The 25708-nt window shown below is 35.4% G+C and overlaps 1 protein-coding gene across 1 annotated transcript in view; it reads left to right on the top strand.

The window, feature by feature from the left end:
• LOC136826426 (mucin-5AC-like) overlaps nucleotides 1–25708 on the top strand; it is a 258342-nt gene that overhangs the window by 69703 nt on the left and 162931 nt on the right. Inside the window, exons 5-8 of the mRNA XM_067083649.1 lie at nucleotides 8951–9089; nucleotides 9952–10143; nucleotides 11096–11294; nucleotides 15261–15391. Of these exons, the coding sequence (XP_066939750.1) occupies nucleotides 8951–9089; nucleotides 9952–10143; nucleotides 11096–11294; nucleotides 15261–15391 (661 nt within the window). The remainder of the gene's footprint in view (nucleotides 1–8950; nucleotides 9090–9951; nucleotides 10144–11095; nucleotides 11295–15260; nucleotides 15392–25708) is intronic.

The following is a 25708-nucleotide window of genomic DNA, read 5'->3' as shown; positions in this document are numbered from 1 at the left end:
AAGTTTACACCAGCTTCTGGATTATCAAAACTACCAGTTTTTGGATAATCAAAACCCCCAGTTTCTGGATTATCGAAACCCCCAGTTTCTGGATTATCTAAAACACCAGTTTTTGGATTATTAAAGCCACCAGTGTTTGGATTGTCAAAAAAAAGTTTTTCGATCATAAACCACCAGTTTTTCGATTATCGAAACCACCAGTTTTTGGATTATTAAAACCGTCAGTTTCTAGATAATCAAAACCACCTGTTTCTGGATTATCGAAATACCTGTTTCTTGGATTAACTAAAAGTAGTTTCCAGATTCGGCTTACCTAGAACAGTTTTCAGTTTCTGAATTTCCAGGAGTAACCTGCAGGTTCAGAATTACCAAGAATAGTTTCCATTTTCTGGATTAGAAGGAGTAAGGCCTTACCTAGAAAATTAAGAGCCTTCGGCCCATTTCCCATTATTTGTCTTTGAATAATGAGGTAAAATGTGGCGGGACGAGAGTTACTGGAAGACCTTTTTCTTCACAGCCGAGGAGCTGCTCCCGGCTCTGATAGAAAAGGTTGTCGAGATCATTCTTCAATATGTGCTTCTCACTTGTCTGTAAGTATTCTTCGTTGTTGCTTCTGGGATGTGTAAGATGATACCTTAATCCTGGTTTGTTTTTCATTTAGTAATTATTATTATTATTATTATTATTATTATTATTATTATTATATATTATTATTATTATTATTATTATTATTATTATTAAAATAAACAATATTTTATTCTATATAATTGTGGAATTTTATTTTATTATTATGAAAAATAGTTTGTGTAATAAAAATTATCAGTTATATAGTAAATATAACTTTATGTAAAATAAACATTATTTTACATAGTAATATATTTTTACTATATAATTGTGGACTTTTTATTACAGATTATTATTATTATTATTATTATTATTATTATTATTATTATTATTATTATTATTCACTTGCCGACAGTATGGGACCTTCGAGGTAATAACCTCCTGGGTTCTAGTGCTCATTTGCTTCAGGTTCTTTTTAAGTTTGATCCTTTATTTAAATCATAATCTTTCCATATGTCTAATAACTGAAGTAGCTATGCAAGAGGGTTACTACTGCAGTGCTGTTCCTCTGCAGGTTTATAATTTCCTTGTTCCCCTATAAAAGCTTTTAAATAATTGTTACAGGGTGTCTCTCTCTCTCTCTCTCTCTCGTTAACAAACCTAACAAAAACTAAATGACCTTACTCGTTTCCCTTTCCGTTCATGCAGGCAGATGACAAGAACTTAAGTCTCTTTCTGTTCGTTCTCAGTCCTATTGTTATTTTTGATACTGTTCTGTCATGACATAATTTGTTGTATAACAGGGCCAAACGTGGACAACTATTCTTTTTTTTTTTTGTTCTTCTTCTTCTTAAAATGTTGCCCGTTCTTTTGTGTTATGATTTTTTCCTGATATAAATCCTGAACTGTTATTTATTATACATTTTTAGGTCATGCCAATGACTTCCTGCTCATTGTGTAGATTCTTGTCATTTTGTAATGAATGATAGTTCCATTTAACTTTCTACGCTCCATGTTTAGAATCTCTCTCTCTCTCTCTCTCTCTCTCTCTCTCTCTCTCTCTCTCTCTCTCTCTCTCTCTCTCTCTCTCTCTCTCTCTCTCATATGTGTATGCATACATAGGCATTATGGTCTGCAATTAGGCTAATGCTCTCATCATCCACGGACTACGTGATAAAAATAAATGAGAAAAAATACATGAGATGAGTCGGTTTACTCATTATTACTATTATGAGTCATTATCTTTGGTGGCTCTTGGAAGTATTCATATATACTTTGATTGTTTAAGGAAATACGAAGTTTTACATTTGAGAGAATGCTCGAGACAATTTTGTAGTGTTTAATATTCTTAATGTTGCAATCGACTTAGAGACAAACAGATTCCTGGTGTGCAGTCGTGTTCATCGGCTATATCGAATAGTGATCTCGCTGTTCATAGTTGGATTTTCCCTTATTCTTTGGTGGGAAACTGCGTTGGCCTTGTCCGGAGTCGGGGAGCGTTGTTGGTTGCAGTTATGAGTGAACGGCGGGGAGGGGTTTGCTGGTGTTGTGGTGGGAGGGAGGAGGAGTCGTGATGAAATGAGCAACAAAGGGAAGTTAAATTGTCTTAATAGAGAGAGAGAGAGAGAGAGAGAGAGAGAGAGAGAGAGAGAGAGAGAGAGAGAGAGAGAGATTTTGTAATTACTTAATGGAAATGATGATGACTTAGGGACAAGTAAGTTTAGTTTGACCTCACTACTTCTCTACGCGTCATCGTATCGAGTCGATGGTGCAGAGTAGCAGTAATTTTTTCTTAAAGGATTTTGCGTAAAATCAGTGTATATCATTATTTTACTGCTTTATTCTTCATAAATTCCTTCCAGAATATAAAGATGCTTTGGCTAAGAAATGCTCTGCAAAGTCGTTTAAGTTTGCATGGAAAATTTGAAACTGGTGGTTGAAGAGAATAATATTTTTTTCTTTTTATAAACATATTGTTGAGTACTCATTCTGAAGTAAGTCTTTTAATGAGTATGACTAGTTTTGATAATTGCTTCTGAAGTGATGACCAATCTGCCAACTGGGATGAGATTTTCCCCTCTTTAATTTGTTAACCTTGGGTCGCCCTTTCCCTCTTAACATTTCTATCATGCGTAGTCATCGTTTTTAGCCAAGGACAATGACGTAATGCTAATTTGGTAGTTCATAGTCTCTCTCTCTCTCTCTCTCTCTCTCTCTCTCTCTCTCTCTCTCTCTCTCTCTCTCTCTCTCATTATTTTATATACACTTATTGCGAACCACCTTAAACACGAATGACATAAGGAAAAACCAGACCTTGAATCTTTATGTATTTTTAGATGTAGCCTTTTTTGCTTATAATTCTGATACATTTCAGAGATCCAAATAGTATGCAATGATTTATAGCCTTGATAATTATTCTTAATGAATTTACTCAGTCGGGTAATAAAGTTCACGCATCGGATGTGAATAAATCTCGCTTTATTCTATATTTTAAAAATTTATATTCATATTCAAACGATTGTAAGCAGTGCAAGGTACTGTTGGAATCAAAGTTAATTTCCGTTTTCACAGGTGTATGGGAAGATGGTCTATTTTGTATAAAACGATTATAAGGCACACGCTATTGTATTTAGTTAGCAAAGAACCTCGTAATCGTTTATTTTCATTAGGTTTCCCTTTATTCTTACCTGGCCATTTAATACCTTTACTCCTAGCCGTCCAGACTTTTCTAGAAGTAATGGTTCAAGTCGGTGGCAGCAACTCGCTCGGTCCTTGTGTATCCTTGGCGTTTGACGTAACACAGCGGAAACATTTGTGGCTTGTAGGCAATCTCTCCTTCTTTGAATGAAATTCCTTTCGTTGTTGGGTTTTCTTATACTTTATATAAATCAACTGTGGCATCCCTTTAACATTATGCTTTGTGTTTATATAACAATCAGACCTGTACTTGCTTGAGCACACACATACATACACATATGTCTTACTATATTATTACATAATGTTGTTAGAAATTTTAATTCTGTAAAACATCGAATAACAATTAATAGATTTGATCATTCAGCGTCTACATAGCATTTTTTTCCCCTACCCGGATCTGTTCACTGATTCAGATCAGCAATACAGTACAGGAATTTTCTGGGAGAGATGTTTGCATACACCATCAATTGCCACATTGCATGCAGAGAATGCGTGCATTTCCGCCTGTGAAGACAGAGTTTCCTAAATGCAAGAACCCCACAAAGCCTTTTCTTTACATGCCGTGCGTCATTACAAGTGGGGATTTTCGTAGGATCAGCGCTGTGTCTTTTCTTAGGGCGTTCCCTGTACCTTTATTCGTTGGCTGTTATGGTGGTGATTTGAGGAAACCTTTTTTTCAGGATTGTGTTGTTGATCAAAGACATTTTTAGCTGTTTTTCGTCTGAACCTTGTCCTTTTTCAGTTGTTCACCCTTTTTCCGTCTTTGTTCTTATCTGAAAAAGTTTTTTTTCCTTAATGTTTCCTGTCAGTTAGTCCATGACCTTTTTCCACCGGGAAAGAGTTGAAAATTTAGTGATGGTCAAAATCACCAATTTCACGATATCGGCTACTGATTTGCTGTAAGTCAAAGCAGTGTGTTTTATGTTCCCAGAAAATCAAAAGTGCCTCGTTTCCATAATTATATATGTTTCTTTTTAACCATTCTACATACATGATTCCCAGAGCTAAATCAAGAAGTAACTGAAAAGTTTTTTTGTTTTTGTTTAGCACTTGGCCACAAGCGAGCCATGCATTTCAGGTTATGATTTCAAGGAAGTGCGCGACTCGCATTTGACACATTTATTTATGCACTACTGCACGTACACTTGAGAAAATGATGTATTGTCCGTCCAGTCTCTCTCTCTCTCTCTCTCTCTCTCTCTCTCTCTCTCTCTCTCTCTCTCTCTCTCTCTCTCTCTCTCCTGACACTATTGAGAGTGTAGAAACCACCTCTCATCGCCATTGGAGCATTAGAATAGAGGCCTTCCGGCTGCGTTGTTCATCCTTAAAAGAAGTTTGTTTTGTTTGCTATATAAGAGATGGAGAAGAAACTTTAAACCCCGTACATTAGTATTTTCTTTTTAAAGAAATCGGTTTCTTTAGTAGGAAATTTTCTCGGCAGGCCATCTGTCACCCGCTCGGAAATATGTAGTAAATCTTAATTTTCCCCTGTCGTTAGAAATTACTGTTTGTAAAAATTAAATTTCACTCTTTTTCCTTTGTAATTACAGGTAGGATTATGACACGCCATTTAGGATTTCGTTTTTTTTAATTCCTTTTTAATTTCATTTCCAAAAATTGGATGATTGCTATTATATTTGAATTTTAACTGTAAAATTTTGGAACAGGCACTTATGCATCGGCATCAAGGTTCGGTACTCTATTTAAAACCACTATTGACTTTAAATAAGTAGCACATGATTTTGACCTTCATTATTATGTTGTTACTTTAGATTAGGCTGACCTTATGCCAGCAGGGGCTTTCACTTTAGTATTATAACGTGTAATTTTCACAATTCACTTGCAAAGGTCATAACGCGTGACCAAACGAAGCACACAGGAATCGTTGTAGATGTCCACCAATCGCAAATGACGCAATTCGGTAGCCTTCAGTTATTTATTTACCAATAAATCCATGCAAGGTTCGCCGCGCTCTGCTATGTGCCATTCTCACCAAGTCTGAACATATTACATTCTTTGGCCGTGTTTATGTTAAATCATTCAATTCATCGTCGTTAATTTTTAAACGCATTTCGCCGTCGTCACGTGTTGTGATGTCATTGACCTGTGGTCACTCAGTTTGTTCTTATCAGTCTATTTAGATTTCCGATAACATATCAGGCACACCACGTTGACAGCGAGGCTTCCCGTCCTGATGACATAGTGTACGCTAGAGAAGCCCGTTAATGAGGCCGTAAATCTGTCGCTTGTTGAAATTTCAACGCTCCGCAATCTCCCTCCGTGGACGCGCTCCTCTTAAGTTTGCTTGTTATTTCTGGAAGTCATTTGCCATCACTCAGGTGTGGAGTGACAGCTCCTGTGAAGGAGCGAGTGACAGCGTGAGTCGATATGCCTTGAACTTCTGATGTAACGTGGCGATTATTGTCACACGATGCTTTACTCGAATGTGTGACGTCAGATATTACTGTATCGGGATGTCGGGGTACTCGGACGCAGGATGAGTAAAGATGAAATACGCAGCTGATGGTTTAGTAAGTCTGAAAACAAAATTAGTTTTTCTAAACGGCAGTATTTAATGCGACATCAGCTAACGCATTAAGTTTTTACTCATTTAGTTTTTGTCAGGCACATCGTCAGCAAAGGACGGGAGCTTTGGAGATTTTGATCACAGATGAACATCTTTGACAGATAAAATTTTGAATAAGGCCATATTCAGCACTGGTTCCAGTATTAGATTCTACAGTTAATTTGTAGTTTTCAGTTATGAATTTTTGCTGGGTTGAGAATACTGAGAGCGAGGTTTTGTTTTGATACGCCAGCTGCTGTGAGTACCCGGCATTACAAATTTAAATGGGGTTCAGTTGGTAGAGGCTTGATTCATGAGATTCACGATAAAATAAAACTATAAGTATGCGAAATCCAATGACAAGGACGTATGTTACTGTTGCTGTTGCCAAAGGTATGATTACATAGAACGGAAATGCTCAGCTAAAGGAAAAAGTGTTAGTACACAATACTTCGTATATCGTAAGACTAGGACTTGTGACTACGGTGTAGAAAAAAAAATACTGATTTCCGAAGTCTGATGTGAATCATGCGGTGAATGAGAGATGGTGTAAAGCAGGGGAGATTAATAGTATTAAAAACAGAACTGGCTATGGATATTGATTTTGTGTGGTTGCAAGTAACGTGGTTTTATAGATATTAAGTCTGTAGGAACTGAGACATCAGAAATCCGAGACTTCCTGATATTACTGAAAAAGAGCTTGATGTTGTAGCACTTGCCTAGATTTGGTTTGGTGAATACGATCAATTTTCCCTGACATTAAGCAGTGGGGATATTGGTTGAGATCTTGGGTGACGTTAAGTATTACATGCAAATGAGACAAGTGAGATTTAATGGGCGACAAGATTGGATGTTGATTGTACACACAAAGAAAAAATGTAAGGCTTCGTAAGAAGGGGTTCGCTTCGAGCCAAAGCGTCCGAGGTGCTAAGATTGTCAAACTCCGCAGAAAATTCGGGACTGGTACTGGACAGTAATCTGCTTTTTAATAATCAAATCAACTGGAGGAAATAATTTCATTTTCAAAAATAGATAAAAACGTTTCTGTTTAGAGACCCGAACTCGAGCGAAAACCAGTGTGAGTGTTAATTACAGAATAATCTGACATGAATTACTTGTGAGGTGCAACGCTGCAGGGCGTCTTTGACCGAGTGGACTGAGCATCAGGTAAAAATTATTGGTCAATTGTTCTTTAAGTTTGTAATTTGATATGTGATAATTCCTGCCGTTGTGGTTAGCAGAAAGAACCGAGCCACTAGAAAGTACCTGCGACCAAAGGGATTTTTTTCAGTAATAATTATGTTGTATAACAAGTTGAATTATTTTTATACTTTGAACATTACCTTTGATGCATTTTCATTGTGCTACATATAGGGTCTGGCTTCGGATATTTCGCTGTATCTCTTTATCTTTTACAACTACATGAGCACAGTATAAAATGACACTTCATATGCCTATTCAAGTTGCATTCCGCATATTTTATAAATTGTTTGTTCGAATGTGTTGTGACAAGAGTCTCTTTGATTTTATAAAGATAGCCTGCAGGTTCGTTCTCCATTTTTTGGCCTACTGGTATAATTGTTTAAACATTTTTATATGTTATGGCCATTACAGTAAACTGAAGTATCTGACTGTGACTACATTTTTGTTTCGATCCTTAAAACATCAAATGGAGTTTTGCTAAAATATTATAAGAAAGTGTATTGATCTATTAAGTAACTGTTACCAGTGGTTTTTGTTTTTCCTAGAAGCAGGACTTTTGATGATAAGATCATGACTTGGCAAATTCTTGTCTTCGTGGTATCGCATTTCCAGCAGAACAAGTTATTTTTGTATAATAATCCCTTGGCGATGTGGTCAATTAAGAGAATATTTTTGACTTGAATTAAATTACAAATGTATAATTATTCTCAGTGTATCTTCTTTGGTGAATCACAGGTATTTCCTAGTAAGCGAATTGAATAATCATTGGAGCTTGTGTGATTTCCAAGAGGTAACCTGCTGGATGGGAGGGAATGTCTCGGGGGTTGTTTGGGAGAGGGGTGTAAGGATGTCATGTTGCAGTGCAGGGGTGGTTGGTTGCGTGTAATTTTGTCACGGGAGTTTTAGCTTACTCACGGCGCAGCTGTTCTAGTTCTTTTCCTATTTTGGAAGTTGGTCGTTCGACGAGAGGCAATCGTTTGGAGAGATTTGGGAATTTTGTTAAATTTGGTTTTCACTTGAAAATATGGTCTTTTCTTGAAGTATTTACTTAAGATGTTGTGCCAAGAACTCTGTGAGAAATATAATCCAACAACATTTGAATTTCACATAATTAACAAAAATCGGTCGTTGTTAATGATGTTCGAACCAAGTTTTGTATGAAATATTTGTTTTTAATGGTTACGTGGATGTAAATAATCCAACAACATTTGAATTCCATATTATTAAAATTTAATCGGTCTTGTTAATAACAAACAGATTGATGTCTGAAACAAGATGCTGATTATATAGCCAAGATGATGATCGAATCAAGTTTTGTATGAAATATTTGTTTTTAGTGATTACGTGGATGTAAATAATCCAACAACATTTGAATTCCATATAATTAAAATTTAATCGGTCGTTGTTAATAATAAACAGCTTGATGTCTGAACCAAGATGCTGATTATATAGCCGAGATGGTGTTCGAATTAAGTTTTGTATGAAATATTTGTTTTTAATGACTACGTGGATGTAAAGTAAAAGTAAGTATACCTTAGTTTTACCAGACCACTGAGCTGATTAACAGCTCTCCTAGGGCTGGCCCGAAGGATTAGACTTATTTTACGTGGCTAAGAACCATTTGGTTACTTAGCAACGGGACCTACAGCTTATTGTGGAATCCGAACCACATTATAGCGAGAAATGAATTTCTATCACTAGAAATAAATTCCTCTAACTCTTCATCAGCCGGTCGCGGGAACTGAACTCCGGCCCATCGAATGACAGTCTGAAGCTCTACCGAGTCGGCCAACAAAGGGCTCTTACGATGTAAAATGTCCATGTTCATCTCTTCTCCAAGCATATCCAGATTTAATGCATTTAATGTTCACTTTTCTATTTCATTATACGTGACTCTAACGTGTCTCATTCTGGTTTCAGACGGAGTAGTGAGCGAGATGCAGCTCGCAGATCATGGGGTCCGGCAGACAAGGAAGAGGGCAACAAAGATTTCTGGGCCTCTATCCAGGAGCCCTACGACTACATCATGGGCAGCAACCTCATCCCAGACTCGTGCCAGGTAAAGGAAATAAGAATAGGGAGTCTTTAAACCACATTTCATGTTTCTGATATTATTACCGTTATATATACTGCTAATAGTGATACCATTATTATATACTACTAATAGTAGTACCCTTATTAATACTACTGACATTAATTGTGAAGGAACAGTATTATTATTATTATTATTATTATTATTATTATTATTATTATTATTATTATTATTATTATTATTATTATTATTATTATACCTGTCTCTTCAGATTTTTATCCCTGGTAGTTTAATTTATTTCATGGAGGGAGATGCTAAAGCGTGAAAGTTAATTCTGTCGGAACATGGGTCACTACTTTAAAAATATCGCCATGAAAGTTCGCTACGAAGAGTTCTTTCAGCAGTTTTAACATGTTTAGTATCAATCCTGATTATTCGCGTAGAACCATGGGAAACATGTCGTTGCCTAAGCCCTTAGGTCTTCTCGTAAATTGCTTGTTCATTGTGACGCACGTCAGTTTTTCAGTGTTGACTGCTCTCTATTATTTCTCTTTATTATTAATTTTTGATTTATTAGATAATATTGAATTTTAGTCTTTGCGTAGTGTTATGGAAAGGGGAAAGGTTATCTATCTTTTAAATATTGAAAACAAATATGGTTGCTGACTGAATTATACCATCAAGGAGTGCTGTGCAGTGTTTTTATATAAATTGTAATTTTACACAATTTGTTACCAATTTTTAAGCTACATTAAATTTTGGAAAACATTCAAAATATACTTATGATCTATATTACTTTCGTATATTACTACTGGTTACCCGGTTTTCCTTCATATCAACAAAAAATCTTTCCATTTGGGTTGGATGTAAAATGAAATCAATTTTCCAGGTTGGCGAGTCCAACGAAGCTCCTTCGTCAGGAGAGTTCGAGCTGAGCTGGGACAGCGGGGACGTGTCTCCCCCCTATATCTGGAGCTTCTCTGAGTTTTTAGATCAATACAATGAGCTCTATGAATGGCTCATTCAGGTGCAGCTCAAGCTCTACTCCCACTCAAATCCACCCGACAAGGCGGCCAGAATGGTGAGACAAATCTGTGAAAGGGTCTTTATTTATTTAGTATTTTAAAAATTTACTTTTAAGTTTTATTCTTGAAGATTTGCATGCTCGTGTCGAAGCGTGCGTTTGTTTGAGAACCCCTTTTTTTTTTTTTTTTTTCTCTCTCGACCAGTGGATCTTTCATAATTTATGCGTGTTGCCACACTGATGTGTTGGATTCTGTGTTGCTTATTATCGCTTAACATCTTATATTGATCTTTGTTTTAATTTTTAACAAATGTTATAAACAAAACGAAGTTTTATTTGACGTTGATTTTTACCCTGTTGTGTATAGAGTTCTGTATTAATAAAACAGAAATAGGATAAAATTGTGGAGAGAGAGAGAGAGAGAGAGAGAGAGAGAGAGAGAGAGAGAGAGAGAGAGAGAGAGAGAGAGAGAAACTTTAATAACGAACCCCAACCATTACGTATAGGGAGCAGATGTGCTTTACCCTTGCTGATAGTTTTTCATTGCAGTACATTGTTTTATTCTCGGGTCGTGTTATTTTAAAGCTATATCTTAGGGAATGTTAAATTTTTGAAATAAAAATTCCGTCCCATGTCAAAATGGATATATATTGAGGGATTATTAAATAGGGCTAATACTATCCAGTGCTTTTATTTTTCGTTTGAAAGTCGGTTGTTTTATTGTTCGTTATTTTAACTCAGGCATTGAAGAAGCAGGTGCAATTTAGTTTTAGTCTTATTTTTAGCTAATTTTACTGTTATATGTAAGTTATCTTTATTTGCCACATTTTGTTGTACTTTATATGAGACGTATTTCAGTACCTGTAAAATTGTTCAAATTCAATTTAAGTGTTGGTTTAAATAGCAGGATGAAAATTTGTGTGTGTGTGTGTGTGTGTGTGTGTGTGTGTGTGTGTTCACGAATGAAGTTTCTTCATGTCAGATCTTACCCTCGTCCACCTCATTTCAGGCCCAGCAGGAAGAGCTACGCCGTCGCACCTATCGACGGAAGTTGTTCGTAGAGCAAGGTGAACGCGTAGCTCAGAGATATCCAATATCCGCCGAAGAAATCAGTTGGAGGGTCAATTACCTCAACAACAAGTGGGATCAGTTGCAGAGTTCATTTACACCTGCTAAAGGACGAAACCAAGAAGTTGAAGTTGAGCTGGGTATGTTTTGGCTGTTTAGTATGTTGTCACCGTGAAGTGGTTCATCTAAGATTCTTTTGAGTTCTATAGTAAAACTAGTAAAATCATTGAGTTTGTATGGAAATTTGCCATACTCCTTATGTATTTTAGAGTCGAATTGCTTTTTGGTTTGGAAATAGAAATGAATAAGGATTGACAGTGTGGAACTGTTTACTGCAGTGAATTGTGTATTTGTATTTTACCCACAGTTCTCCATTTTCTTGTTCCAAAAATGTTGCCTCTGCTTTCAAGATATTTCTTGCGGAAACCCAGAGCAGAACATTTTGTTCAGTGCTCATCCCTAGACCATATATTGAGGATATAACTAAGTATTAATCGCGGGTAGCATGCAGAGTAGGGAGACGGGGATATTCAGTGCCATTTGGGTGGGTCCGGGCGAGGGAGGCCCCCACCCCCGATAAGTCAGTCAGGTTAGGAATGTAAGGCCTGGTTGGGTTAGGACATGGCATTCTAGGAAAGATCAGGATCTCACACGCATAAAGAACTGGTAAACATAATGTTTACGGTTTCTTGGATATTAGTTCATTGAATAATCTTTCGACTCAAAAAGAATCTTTTGCTTCCAGAATATCGGACAGCTGGGAGTGGTACAAGTATATTTCCTTAGAAACAAAGTATAAAATTTATATGCAGATATGCTATTCACAACATTAAGTTAGCAGCCTTAAACGTTTAGTCCTAGTGACCAAGAAAGTACAGTACAAAATTATCTGAAAACTACTCGGCAGGTATTCAGTAATCACACATAAAAGATTTATACATTATACTTGATTGGTCTTTATGTTGTTATTTATGCCCACCAGTGTACTTGAGTAGTTAAAGGAGTGTGTCTAGCTGCTTAAGGTATGGTGACATTATACAATTAGTAAATGAATAAAGATTCCCATAAGTGATAAATAAAAAGTCTTGGAGGCTTTCACAAAAAAAAAATGTTGGATGTTCCTAGTACCTTAGGTCGATTCGCAGAAGTTCTTTTGATTAGATTTTGTTTAGACCTTGTTATAATTGGTTAAGCCTGGATTACGGTTTATCCACTTACCAGTCTTATAAAACCGTACTTCATTTTAAGACATTTCTGTGCTTGCTTTAAAAGCTAATTATTTTTGGGTATTTGGACAACACATGTAATCTTTTCAGTACATTCAATAGTTAATGTGCAAGCATCTTGTTAGGGTAACATTATTGAATTAAGATTTGAACCACATAATAAGGACTGTGGAGCTATTATTACAGTATTAGTACAGTATAGACGAGGATTTTGTTAAAGACTGCAGTTTTCTTTTTATTCAGGAGACATGTCAAATAGGATTTGAGATGCAGACATCCAGGAATGACATCTTTTTAAGGGTCATGAGTAGTTTGACAAAAAGAATAGATGGCAGTTGATGACTGTGCAACAGATCAAGTACATTTGTAACCCATACTACAGAGTCATCTGATGGCAGTGTATCTGCAAAGCAAGTCATTCATTAGTATTGTAATAGTCAAGAGAGAAACCACTGTTTAAGAAAGTGTAGTCATATTTGTTCTTTGAAGTGATGGAAGCAAAGGAAAAAATATTTGGATTTTATATTTTGAGCCTTGTAGTCTGGCTCTCCATAGTAATATGAAACATCCTCCTCTTGGATTTTTGTTTGTTGCCATCATCCTCTTACATTGTTTTTTTTTTTTTCATAGTTATATTTATTTTTTATGTATTCTTATGCCCTATTTTAGGAGATCTGATGGTCTAACATAGATTTTGAGTGAATTTTGCCTGTGGTATCACTGATTTTATACAGTGCTTTGAAATCGTGGAGATACTTGGATGATGTCAGTCATTGAGTTTAATGGAAGAATGAAAAGGAGGAAGCTCTAATTCTTATTTCATTCATCTTATTGAAATACAGTATTGTGTCATTAGCAGCAATCAGTGGTAACTGGTCTGTCTCCATTGTAGGTAAAATAACACTGCTTTAACACCTGTTGGGGAACACGTCCAGTGGGGAGTCTCAGATGAAGTGAATCAGTTCTGCTGACTGTTGTGTCATGAGAAGAATCAAAACTTTTTTACCTTTATCTTTACATGATCCAAATTATTTTTGAGATTATATAATATTATTACATTTTACATATTATCCCACATTGATTTAGAAAGCGTAACCAGAAGCTTACGTATAAAGAGTGATCCTGTCAGCAACATTGTTCATTTTGGCTAGCCCAGTAGGAGTTAGTCTTTGTTGGGTGCTTTTTTGGCAGGTGGCTTACCAATAAGATTAATGTCCTGTGCACTGACTTGCAGGTTGAGAAACTGTAGACAAGATAAAAAATACTTATTTTGCTTAATTGCTGCTTGGACTTAAGCCTTCTGGAATTGTTTTTGCTGTGTATCCCAAGTAAATGGTACATATATTATAGTGAGAAATACTTTAAGGATTTGGATCAGGAGCCTTACTTTGCCGTGCATTCTAAAATTGAGATGTAAATATTATAGCACAAAAATATTTTTGAATTTTGAAACAAAGTGGGAGCAAGTAAATGGTCCAGATTACTTAGAATACGTAAATAAATATATCACAGTTTGTGGGCTTACGGGCTACTGTAAAGAACTTTTTGTACTGTCTACACTACATTACTAAAAGCTGTACCCTATCATCATTATCATATACATTTTTATGTCTGCTTTTGCCTGCACGGGGTTAGATGTGAAAAGAGCCCTCTCCACTGTTCTTATGCCTGTACGCTTTCTCTTGTTCAGGTCTAAGTCTTTTATCTATCCTCTTTTTCCACGATTTGCTAGGTTATCTAGCTTTCTTTGTTTTGCTACCTCCAGATCTGCTTTTGTGACAGACTGCTCCTCCTCCCTTCTCATCACTTTTCAGATCAGTCTTTTATACAGTCTCTGGACAGCATATCTGTGCAAAAATTCCTCATTTGTAATATGATCATTGTATCATACTCAGAACGTGAATTTTAACTTTAAAACTACTTCCATTTTCCTTGTCTGCACCCATTTTTCATCTGCATAGAATGGTAGAGGCCTTTTGTACACACTGAGACTTTGCTCTCTCTACCAAAAGTAACTCCATATTAAGCATTAGGGTTTTGACTCTATCAGTTATATTTTTTTCCCTTTCTTGATAACTTTTTTAAGATGAGGTGATCTTAAGGTGTGCATTATAGACCAATTCACAGCTCAGTTTTTAATCCTTGTTGGTTGTAATTGCAGTCATTGTGAATTCTGTTGTGCTGTGAAGACAGCAACCACTTCAGCACTACAATCTGCTGTGGTAGATGTTGAAGTTCTTATGTTAACAAACAGACTTAATTGATTTTACATTTTTGTCTATAATTTTGTTTGAGTCATGTACTGGTTATTTTTAAATTTTATACTTTTCGTATATTTACCTTGTCCTTAGAAAATAAGTACCTTATAGATAATTTTTTTTATGTTTTGAATTTGGTAAGGCTATACATTGATTCATGTACAAGAGGATATCTTACTTCATGAATTGTAAGCCAGTGAGAATTAAGTTACTGTATTTCATAAAAGTGTAACTTTAGTAAAACTTGGGGTTCCAAATTCAGTTAGAGATAGATAAAGTGTACGAGAAAATATATGAACATGCTGGTTAAATACTTAATATTTATAATAATGTTGTTGGTATGAAGTACCTTTCAGTAAGAGAACCCATTTTTATTATTTCATTTATTTATTTTATAGATGCTGACGAGTTAAGCAACCAGGATTGCTCGGTTTTAGAAATGTCAAATAAATGTACGTTTTGAACTTCATTAAGGAAGTTACTGTTCTATTTATTGAGGTTCCTCATATTTGTGTTCACTGAAATAATTTTTCAGGGCTCTTTATTGTTATTGCTCTAAGGAATTGTTGTGTAGTCTGTTAGAAAAGTTAATACTAATTATTATAAACTTCTTGTATTGCAGACTTAGCTCATGAAGAAGCCATTCTGAAGAGGTGGCTTAGTGATATGGAGGAACAAATTCAGCCCATTACATGCAGATTGAGGAGAGGCTGCTCGCTTCTGACGTTACAAGACCGCTACAAAGATAATCAGGTATGTGTAGCTTTGCACTGCTTCAGACGAATCTGTTGATAATTGGAGGACTTCTGCTGATGTTAAGATTATGATGCTTACAATTATAGATATGAAATCTAACCAGACTGGAGTTCTTGGAATTTGTCTCTGGTGTTGTGGGAGTTTTTCTGTTGTATTGCAGCATACTTCACTACTGTATTATAGTACGGTTATTTTCGATGTCACTGAGGCAAGACATGGTTGCTTTTATGTGCTTATGGATCCTATGCATCATGGGACATGAATAGAATGGTTAAATTGTGCCCTGTGGAAGGTAGGAAAGGAGTCAGTTGTTTTACAGGTGTTGTTTAAGGTAGATGTTTTGGGACTTTACCATTATGAACCTTTGAGTATAGAACACCGAAATTTAGCCAGTTGCAGAGGAGTTTGCAATAGTAAAATCTATTTTTTAAAAGCTTTTGTAAATATGAGACGTTATAAACACTACTTCGAAGATTCTTAGATTCCTCCTTTTGCACTGAGAATTGACAGTTTCCTAGTAGCCATATAGGAGTAGGCACTAATGGTAGTGTTGATACATGCAGTGAAGGGTTCAAGCTAAATTTTCTTTACGATTATGAATCATTATGAATCAATTATATGACAACAATATACATACTATATCAATAAAAACACAATATTAAATAATATGTAAAGTACTTGCTTATGAAGTGTTTAGTTAGATTAAAGTATCTAGTTAATTTTTAGATTACTGTTCTTGGCGCCTCTGTTCTGCAGTTCAAGTAGTTACAGTTTCAGTTTATGAATAAGGAAGTGTCATAGAGTCTGTAATAGTGAGCTATGTTGTGGTTATGGTTGCAGGATAACTAGGATATTACCATCATCATTATGAATTCAAGGAAACAAATTTAGACTACTAACCATATAATGGAGTACGTGTGCTATTGAATCCCATCCAGTTAAGCAGTTGAAGACATTTGTTGATAGATATACAGTAGAATCATATTGAAGACAATGATCTCAAGGTTTTGTGTAGTATCCTCCACCTCTAGCTGTGGTGGTCTGCCATTCGCCATTCATCCAGTGTCCTGGATCTCTTCCCTTTTAATTCCTGTTAGGGAGATGGGGTACCACTTACAGCATGTTTTAAGCAAAACAATGTAGACTTAACTAAAGGTTTTTTGCAATTATTATTTGGCCCAATACCATTGCTCTGATTTTTGCATTTCATCTGTTCCTGTGGTTGTTTCCTGCCTGGTTGTTCCGTTTTCAGTTCTCATTGAAAGTCAAATCTTCTGGCTGCCTCTATGAGGGTCTTAAAGTGTAATCAAGTAGTCTTTACCTTAACATCTTTACTGCGGTGTCTGCACAGCCACTTTTCAGAGGAGGCTTTTTATCTCCTGCACTTCCCATTTTGTCACATCGTTTGGTTTTGCCTACTCTGGTCTCCAAATCTTCTCTCTCATATTTCGCTCTTCCATCTTTCAAACACATATAAAACATCTAAATTGATTTTACCATCAACATCATGCCATGTATGTACAGTAGTTCTGAGTACTGTCTTTTTTTTATTCCTGTGTATTTTCCTGGTTTAATATGATAAAGCAATAACAAGATTGTTTCTGATCCCTGAGTAATTGCAATATTTACTTTATATTCTTCTAATATCCCTGCTACTTCATAGACTCAAACTTTTGCTATGTTATCATAACATCACCTGTTGAGGTGTCTTTCCTAATTACCAGTGTATCTAGAAACACTTAAATCTTTTTCTTTGCACATGGAGCTTCTCTTGTAACAGTCAAGTTAAAAAGATTGCCCCTTTGGTTGATACTCCTGGCATAAAACTATAACTGATAATTGATATTTAGTAATGTTCCTCGACTTTTCTGTGATCACTTTCTCTTATACTTTCAAACCATGATCAAGCAGTCCTATTGTGTAAAGTATCTTATTTTCTTTTGTGCTATTGTTGTAGCATAATTTTTCCCCACCCTCCTGGTCCCAGTTCTATATTTTTTCATAAATTCTAGTTCCTCAGACGGGTCGGTATAGTTCTCAGCTAGCACTTTGCTGGGCCCGCGTTCGAGTCTCCGGTCAGCCAATGAAGAATTAGAGGAGTTTATTTCTTGGTGACAGAAATTATTCCTCTCTATAATGTGGTTCGACTCCACACAAGCTGTAGGTCCCATTACTAGGTAACCAATTGTTCTTATCCAAGTGTAAAAATAAGTTTAATCTGGGCTAGCTCCTAGAAGAGCTGTTAATCAGCTCAGTGGTCTGTTAAACTAAGGTAGACTTAACTTCTTTTTTCCTAAATTTGGCCAAGGTCTCCAATGACTGTTTCTCCTGCTGCTTTTAGTAAATCACTACTTGTTCCAGATGGCTTAGGTCTTTCTGAAATTTTTATCTTCCCAAGAACTTTCCTAATCTCCTCAGATGTCACCTTCAATTGGTACATCTGTCATGTCATTATCTTCCAGTATTTGTTCAAGAGCATCAAATGTTGAATAAATTCCTTGTTTCTTTTCCACAATAATTTCTTTTGTATACCTTACCCTGTTTCTGTATGACCAGCCTTGTGAGAGTTAAGAATCTTTATTGCATGGTGTAGCTGAAATAGACATCCACCTGCCATAAGGACTTCCTTAAGTCAACGGAAGTTGAGTGTGACCTCTCAGTTGGCCGTAAATCATGTGGATTATTTTGTATCAGATTTGTGATAAAACTGGCTTCTCATTTTATGACGAAAGCAGTGTTTTCTTTGCTTTTCTATCTTTCCTCATACTAATCGTTTTACACAACAAAATCTTTCTTACCATCTCTGTCTTGAGATATTGATTCCATTCTTCCTACTGTCTTCTTCCTTGTCACCTGTCTTTTGGCCTTACTGCCTTTTCCTAAATAACCTCCTACCTCTTCTTCCTGTACAAGAAGGTATAAGAACAGAACAGTAGGATAGTATAGCCTAGACAGAGAAAGCTGAATTAATAATTTCAAACAAAAGAGAGTTAAGTGTAAACTCACATAAGCACAAGCCCTGGGAAAGCAGAAGAGTAAGAACAGTGATAATACATTTATTAAAGTAATTAAACAACAGACAGCAGGTACATTATTACAGAAGGAGAAGCAAAGCAATCAAAATAATGTGTATGCAAACTTTAAAGGAAAGTTTCTTATGGAAAACTGCTGCTTACAGTGTGCCTTCACTGCTGCATTGCGAGCATTTTAAATGTTTTGTGCAGAATCTGGTGGGCTTCCAGGTGCTAGCATTCTGTATTTTACCAGTGTTTCCTTTGAGCTCTCTTATCTAGTTTTCCAACTTCTTTAACATTACGTTACTCCTGGTTTAACCTCTGTTTTATTTTAAATCATGTTCAGAAGTTGTAATTTTGGTTTGGCTAAAATGTATAATCATAAATAAATAGTTTTCATGTGATTTAATATGGATCTATAATACCAGTCATACATTATTTTAGTACTTTAGTACTTTTTATAGATTTTTATGCCAATGTTCTCTTCTTTCTTATTTTTAGTAATATGCATATTACTGCAGTATATGTCCATTTTCTCTCTGTTTGGCTTTAAGGCTACACATATACTTTTGGATGTATATTCATTCCATTTTGTATTTTAGTAAAGTCTTTGAGTCTGGCTATTTTGGAACCAGACAGTTGCACCCAGAACCCTCTAAAGTTTTATACAAGTAAGAATTCAACAGATATGTCTAGATGTTTTGACTGAATAACTAAGAGGTTAAGTACAACTAATGAAAAAATTAATTATGTGTATTTGCGATATGAATACATTAGAAATAAATATCAATACAAACTAATTTACCAACATATCACTTAAAGGAATTTTGTCATCTCCTTTTATTCTGTACTAGTATTCTTAAATAGGTTTCACATATATAATTTGGTAATATTATACTTCTTATGTCAGTTAATTTTGAACAACAGTGATATCATTATAACAGTACAGTACTTAACAAATAGTAGTAAGCCGGTTTTATACAAATTTACTATCATTAGTTATGCTGTATACATAACTAATTTTTTTTTAGTTATGGTACCGATGCTTGAACATATAAACCACTAATGTTTTCTTATAATTTTAATGTGAATAAGGTCAGATATGCATCCTTTAAGTTTTCTCATGTGCATTACAGATAAATATTTTTTTCATTTTTTGTATTATCGTGGAGAAGACATAAACTTCAATCCGTGAATAAATTTAACTGAAATCTTTGTCACTCGTGATGACTTAATTTTTGCAGACGGGCAAAACTGGTTGTTTGTAAAACCTGGTTGTAACTTCTAATTTAGAGAAATCACATAGTATTGATTTACTTTATGAAGGAACTTTCAGTGATGTATGTGGATTGATTACTTGTACAGTAACCCTAATTGTTAACCAAAATATTGTACCTACCTGGTGTATGAACAATCTATTATGAATATGGTATAAAACCCCAAGGCTGTTTCCTAAAGCACATTTCTTATTTGTGTATGTATGGTCTGATTAAAGTACATAATACTATTTGGGTGTTAATCGGTTGTAGAGTTCCTTAGCTACATTGCAGTCTGCCTGTTATTTTTCATCTGCCCCTTGCAGATTCTTTCCACTTCGCTGTTCAGCATCTTCATCTTGAATTTTCAAGTCCAATTTAAGAAGAAAACTTTTTGGTGAGCCCTGTTAGTCAAGCGGTGTGATGCAGTGGTCTCGTTAAACATAATAATAATAATAATAATAATAATAATAATAATAATAATAATAATAATAATAATAACTGGCATATGTTTTTGTTGTTTAGTGCTGCTTCACCTTAATTTTTTGCAAAAGAACTGGATTTTTGTAGTCATTATTGAAACTTCAACTTGCATTTCAGTTTATTATTTTCAACCTTACTTTTTAAAACCCCAGCTCTCTATCTGGCACGTATATTATTATTAGACAAGACTGAAATTAATGTATCTGAAGCAGGTAGGAAGAATTTCCTTCGTGTTATCAAGAATTAAAATTGTCAGTCTTACTTGGCTTTCATTTGGAGTCTTTAGAATAATGGTTTTATATGTATTTATCTTTTTGGAGGTTTTTATTTCGACAGAAGTTTCATTTGGTCTGGCATGTGCTTTGTTGTATACTTTACTAAAATTTCTCCCTTCACACATTGGTTTTTGATAAATGATGGGAATGTCTGTAATTTTTGTCTGACTAATTTGATATAATTTTTACTACCAAATAAGGAGAGTGATGTTAGAAATGCTATTAGCGTTTGGTTAGGGAAATTCATAGCAGCTTATGTAACTCTGACAGTGGAAGATTTAGTAAATTTTTAGGAGTTTGTCTAAAGAACAGCTGCACTTGGTTCTACCTTATGTTTCCTTTCAATTGATTGCAGTGTCTTTTTTCCCCCTCTGCATAATGAAATATACAGTATACTAACGTATTCGTTTTCTGTTTAGGTATTTTTTCAAATGCTTTTATGACATCTATGCTTAGGAATAATTCTAACAGACAAAGATATTCTTAGATATTCTTACCAGATCCTCTCACGTTACAAGGTCCTCCTTGCATTCTTCAAATAGATAACCGCCTAAATCTGGCTGTATGAATCATTTTGTGTAACACACCTTGAATAGCACATTGAGGTGTGTGTAGCCTCGTGGGATTCTTCCTCCCCGTCCCCAAAAATTTATCGAATCTTAGAAATTTGAAATAGAGTATGAGTCTAACGTCAAATTAGATAACTGGAAATAAAGGAATGATACTTGCTGAACGACCCTTATCAAAGCTTGCAGTAGTAACTGTCAAGAAAGGATTATTCAGAAAACTGATAGGATTTGAAAATTTTACAGATATGATACAATTACAGAATATAATTACACTTAGGACTAATGAGCATACTCTTATTAGAATGTATGCAATTAAGATGTAATTATGGACCTAGCATATGTTCTGCTGTTTTTCATGTTGCCTAATACGGGCAGAGAAGCGCCTGCAGCTTAAAATTGTAATAGATGCTATGGTAATGTAATTCCCTTAAAAATCGCCCAGGTGTGTCATGTAATGAGATTCTTTTCAAATGGTAATTAATGTGGTAGAAGATACAATGGGTAACTCGGTAGGCCTTGGTAATTACCTGTACTATTGGGGTAGACCATTTTATAACAAAAGGAACATATTTCTTACTGTTTATTTCTTTTTTTAATGTTAGGTTTCCCAAATTTGTATTTTAACTTTTTCTGGTTTTCAGTGTATGAATACTTAAGAATGTTACAATGCTAAGTACTTTCCAAAGTGAACCAACTGCCATTCACGTCAAGTTTAATTTATTGAGATGAGGAGTTCGAAAAATTAGTTTGGGCCAGCAAGGGTAATATAAATTAGAGTCCCAACCGTATTGCTATCGTATGGGAAGGAAGCTCTCTGTTAAGAGGGGTCTTCGTAGCACGAGGGCTTATAGTAGGACGCTCACGCATTTTAATTAGGACTCGGAAAGTGGTTAGTGCCCCGTTTGTCGGATGAAGGGGAAAGGGAGAATGGATAGATTCTGGCTAGCATCTGGCAACTACAATATGCGTATGGCCATAGCCACTCATAATGCTAGGTGTGTGTGTGTGTGTGTGTGTTTACGTGTACTTGCGTCACGTGTACTTGAGAGAGAGAGAGAGAGAGAGAGAGAGAGAGAAACGCCTGTCTTGTAGCCATGCTTATATGATATTTATTTGTATTTTATAGCATTAGTTGTTCTTCTCTATTTGGGGTTGGTTCTGAGCACGCGAACTTTCGCATCTATGGGTAATAATTGTTCTTATTTTAATAATAATTTCTGTCGCCTATCGTTGCTTGTAAAATGTTTAGTTAGCTTCTGTATGTGATGAATTATCTTGTTATATATTCGCGATGAAAGAGAGAAAAATTCTTCTTTTACAAAATATATAGGTTTCATGTTTAATATGTGACACCACACTAAAATAATCGGGTATTCTCTTGATAAATTATTTTGATGAATACACACCTTGATGTATCTCTCTTGGTCGTGAAAGTTGTACAGAACTTAATTAATTTTTTCGTAATTAGATGCTCGTTAAACTTTTGTGTGTTCTGGTAGGCTCTAACTCTCACTCTCACTCTCTCTCTCTCTCTCTCTCTCTCTCTCTCTCTCTCTCTCTCTCTCATTTAGTCAAGTAGGTTATGAAGGTCTTGTGCCCATTTTTCATGATTAATAATTTTTATATTAAATTTCTTTATTTAATTTGTTTACTGTTCTTATAGTGTTTGGTAATTCTTGATTAGAAAATAAGAGATTTTTCATACATCTTGGATGCATTATTTACAATATTTGGTGAAATAGTTTAAAGCAGAGTATATTTTTGTTGAATACATTCTTTATGGATGCAAATTTGCTCATGATTTTCACCGCGGATGTAAAAAAAATATATATAACCTCAATGGTATATTACTTACAATTCTTCGACTTTGTGGCTTTCCAAGCTTAGTAAATGGGTGTTCAAGAGGGTCCCTCCCCCCTCCCCCCATCTCCGTAATGATCACAAAAGATGAAGCTGTGGTAGCAGCAGTTGGGTGAGGTCAAAGTCCCTGGGTATGTTTACAACGGAGTGACAGGTTTTAAGCGTGTTCCAATTCTCGGCTCTTAGGTTGTAAACCCAGGTACAAAGAGGAGACTCTTTACCTTGTAGTAAACGTTACTTCATTTTTTTATATGTATGGTATTTGAGTCGGTATTCGTGGTCGGGTAGTTTTTACTACTTTGTTACAAACGGCATACTTTTCAACTATTGCCACATATTGCTGTTTTACTGTCTACCCATATTGCTGTTTATCATGGGTTTAGAAATAGGGAACGAAAGTGTAGTTAAGGAAGGATGTAGATTAACATAGATGCTAGGGGTAAGGATTTTAAAATGTCAGCGTTGTACTGCACATGTCTTCATCAGCTGATATGACAACTGTTGATATTTGTTGAAGCGGTAAGATTTATTTTTCAGATAGTAGTAAATTCTGTAACTTTTCAAGTTGGATCCCTGAAGATTACGAATCTTAACACTAACGGAAGCTTTTTATAGTAGTTAGAAGTACCAGTAAAAAAAAGCCGGCAATTTGTTTCATATAATTGATGGTTGTTTTTGCAGTGTTTGTGTACACACGTATATTTGGAAAAGTCTGACACTGGTGTAACTCGCAGCTGTAGATAAACACTAGGTTGTTTGTTTTCTTTGAATCTCTCTCTCTCTCTCTCTCTCTCTCTCTCTCTCTCTCTCTCTCTCTCTCTCTCTCTCTCTCTCAACAACAGACGTTAGCGTTCAGCACTGTCAGATTGTGTGCCATCAAAACATAGGTCTTCGGCTATGTAACCCTCAACCTACCAATAAGATACTGTGTGTGTGTGTGTGTATGTCTTGTGTGTGTGCGCGAGAGAGAGAGAGAGAGAGAGAGAGAGAGAGAGAGAGAGAGAGAGAGAGAGAGAGAGAGAGAGGCGGGGGAGAGGGGTTAGGTGCGTGCACTTAGTGAACTATTAGACAAATAACTATCCCAAACTGGAGAAAGGGACGGTTGTCAGCCATTGTACTGTGGTGTTTGCTTGAGCGCCAGATGGCATCACCGAATGAAAATGATAATAAAAGAGCCTATAGCTGCGTAACCCGACCCTGGCAGAGGGAGCATCGATCCCTTTATAAGGATATATGCCACTGGTTATAAGGAGAAGCGCACCCGCCTTAAACCTCCTATTCATTTTCATTTTGAAAATATTTATGCACAGCTGGATGCTCGCTGTTAGGCTTAAAAATCTGGGAACCAAGGGCCCGCTGGGAGCATCTCCCCCCCTTTGTAGGTCCTATTATTTGCCACTTGCTGTTTTAGTCTTTGTACGGTTTGAGTTACTGATAGGAAAACTGTGCCGTTAAGCATTACGGAAGAGAATATGACGTCGTGTCATGCTCTGATGACGGTAATAATTTTCTACGCTTCTGATATTGATGTTTTGATTATATGTATATATATTTATTTATTTATTTATATATATATATATATATATATATATATATATATATATATATATATATATTATATATATTATTATATATATATATATATATATATATATATATATATATATATATATATATATATATATATATATATATATAAATTATATATATATACATACACAGTATATGTGTGTATGTGTATCATTGCAGGTTTTTATAAATGGTGACCAAAATGAGTGAGAGCATGACATAATTAAAATTACGTATGTGTGTGAACCTAGGGTCGCCAAGTGACAGATACTCTTCAAAACTGGCATTTCATAAAACTCGAAAGAAGCAGAGAAACAAATTTTGGAGATGGGTATATTGAATATAAATATCATGATGTCGGACTTTCATAGCATGCTTACTAGCATGTAATAGATTCTTTTTCATGTTATTAAATTTAGAATCATGATCCCTTGGCTGGTGCCATTAATATCGAAGGGCAAAAACTTAGCAGAAGGCGCCGATATGATAAAGGTTAGTTGCACGTCGACAGGAACAATTGGCCTTTTCTAAATTATAATACTTAGAGGGCGTGTCGGCAGCGGGCAATTATAATTAGAGGATTCCTGGGACTTCTTATAATAATGGCTGCTGAAAATGTTATGGTAAATTAATTGGCTTGTAATCGGATTTAATGAGAGGTTCGAAAAGTTAATGAACCACTTCCGGGGAAGAGAAGAAAAGTACAGGTAATCGTAATCAAAGGCAGCTGGTGTCGTTAGCCATCTAACATCGCCGCAGGGAAATCTCCCTATCTTGGTTTTTGTTTTTTTAGTGTGTATTTGTGTTAAGAAAATGGAAGAGAGTTTTACCTATAATAAGAGATATTTTAGTGCTAGTTGACATCTTTATAATGATTAAAATAAGATTGTGGTACAAGAAATTTTTATATGCCTTACAGTCCTGGGTATTGTACCTAACAGGGCTCGAAAGCTATAACGCATTTTCTAGTTTATGTTAATGCAGAGTAAAATGATTAAGTTGATTAACTATTTTGGTTTTTTCATATAATTGAGAGGATTATGTTTGTATACCGAAATTGAGAGCTTAATTCAATTTGATATTGTGGAGTTTGAGTTGCACTCTAAATGGTAGTTTCTGAAGAGGGATTTGGGGGAATGGTTTTGAATAAAAGACATGAATTACGGAAGATCGTGAATATTCCATCCTTTTTTTTATGTTTTTAACTAGGTTATATTTTAAAGAAAAGTTGGTGGTCTCGAAATTATTTGTAAATAGTGGATACCCAGTTCTTGGTCTGAATTGCATA

The sequence above is a fragment of the Macrobrachium rosenbergii genome, chromosome 3 (genome assembly GCF_040412425.1).
Source record: "Macrobrachium rosenbergii isolate ZJJX-2024 chromosome 3, ASM4041242v1, whole genome shotgun sequence".
Classification (NCBI taxonomy): Eukaryota; Metazoa; Arthropoda; class Malacostraca; order Decapoda; family Palaemonidae; genus Macrobrachium; species Macrobrachium rosenbergii.
Note: the sequence above shows the minus strand (reverse complement) of the source record. Positions and strands in the feature narration are given on the sequence as shown.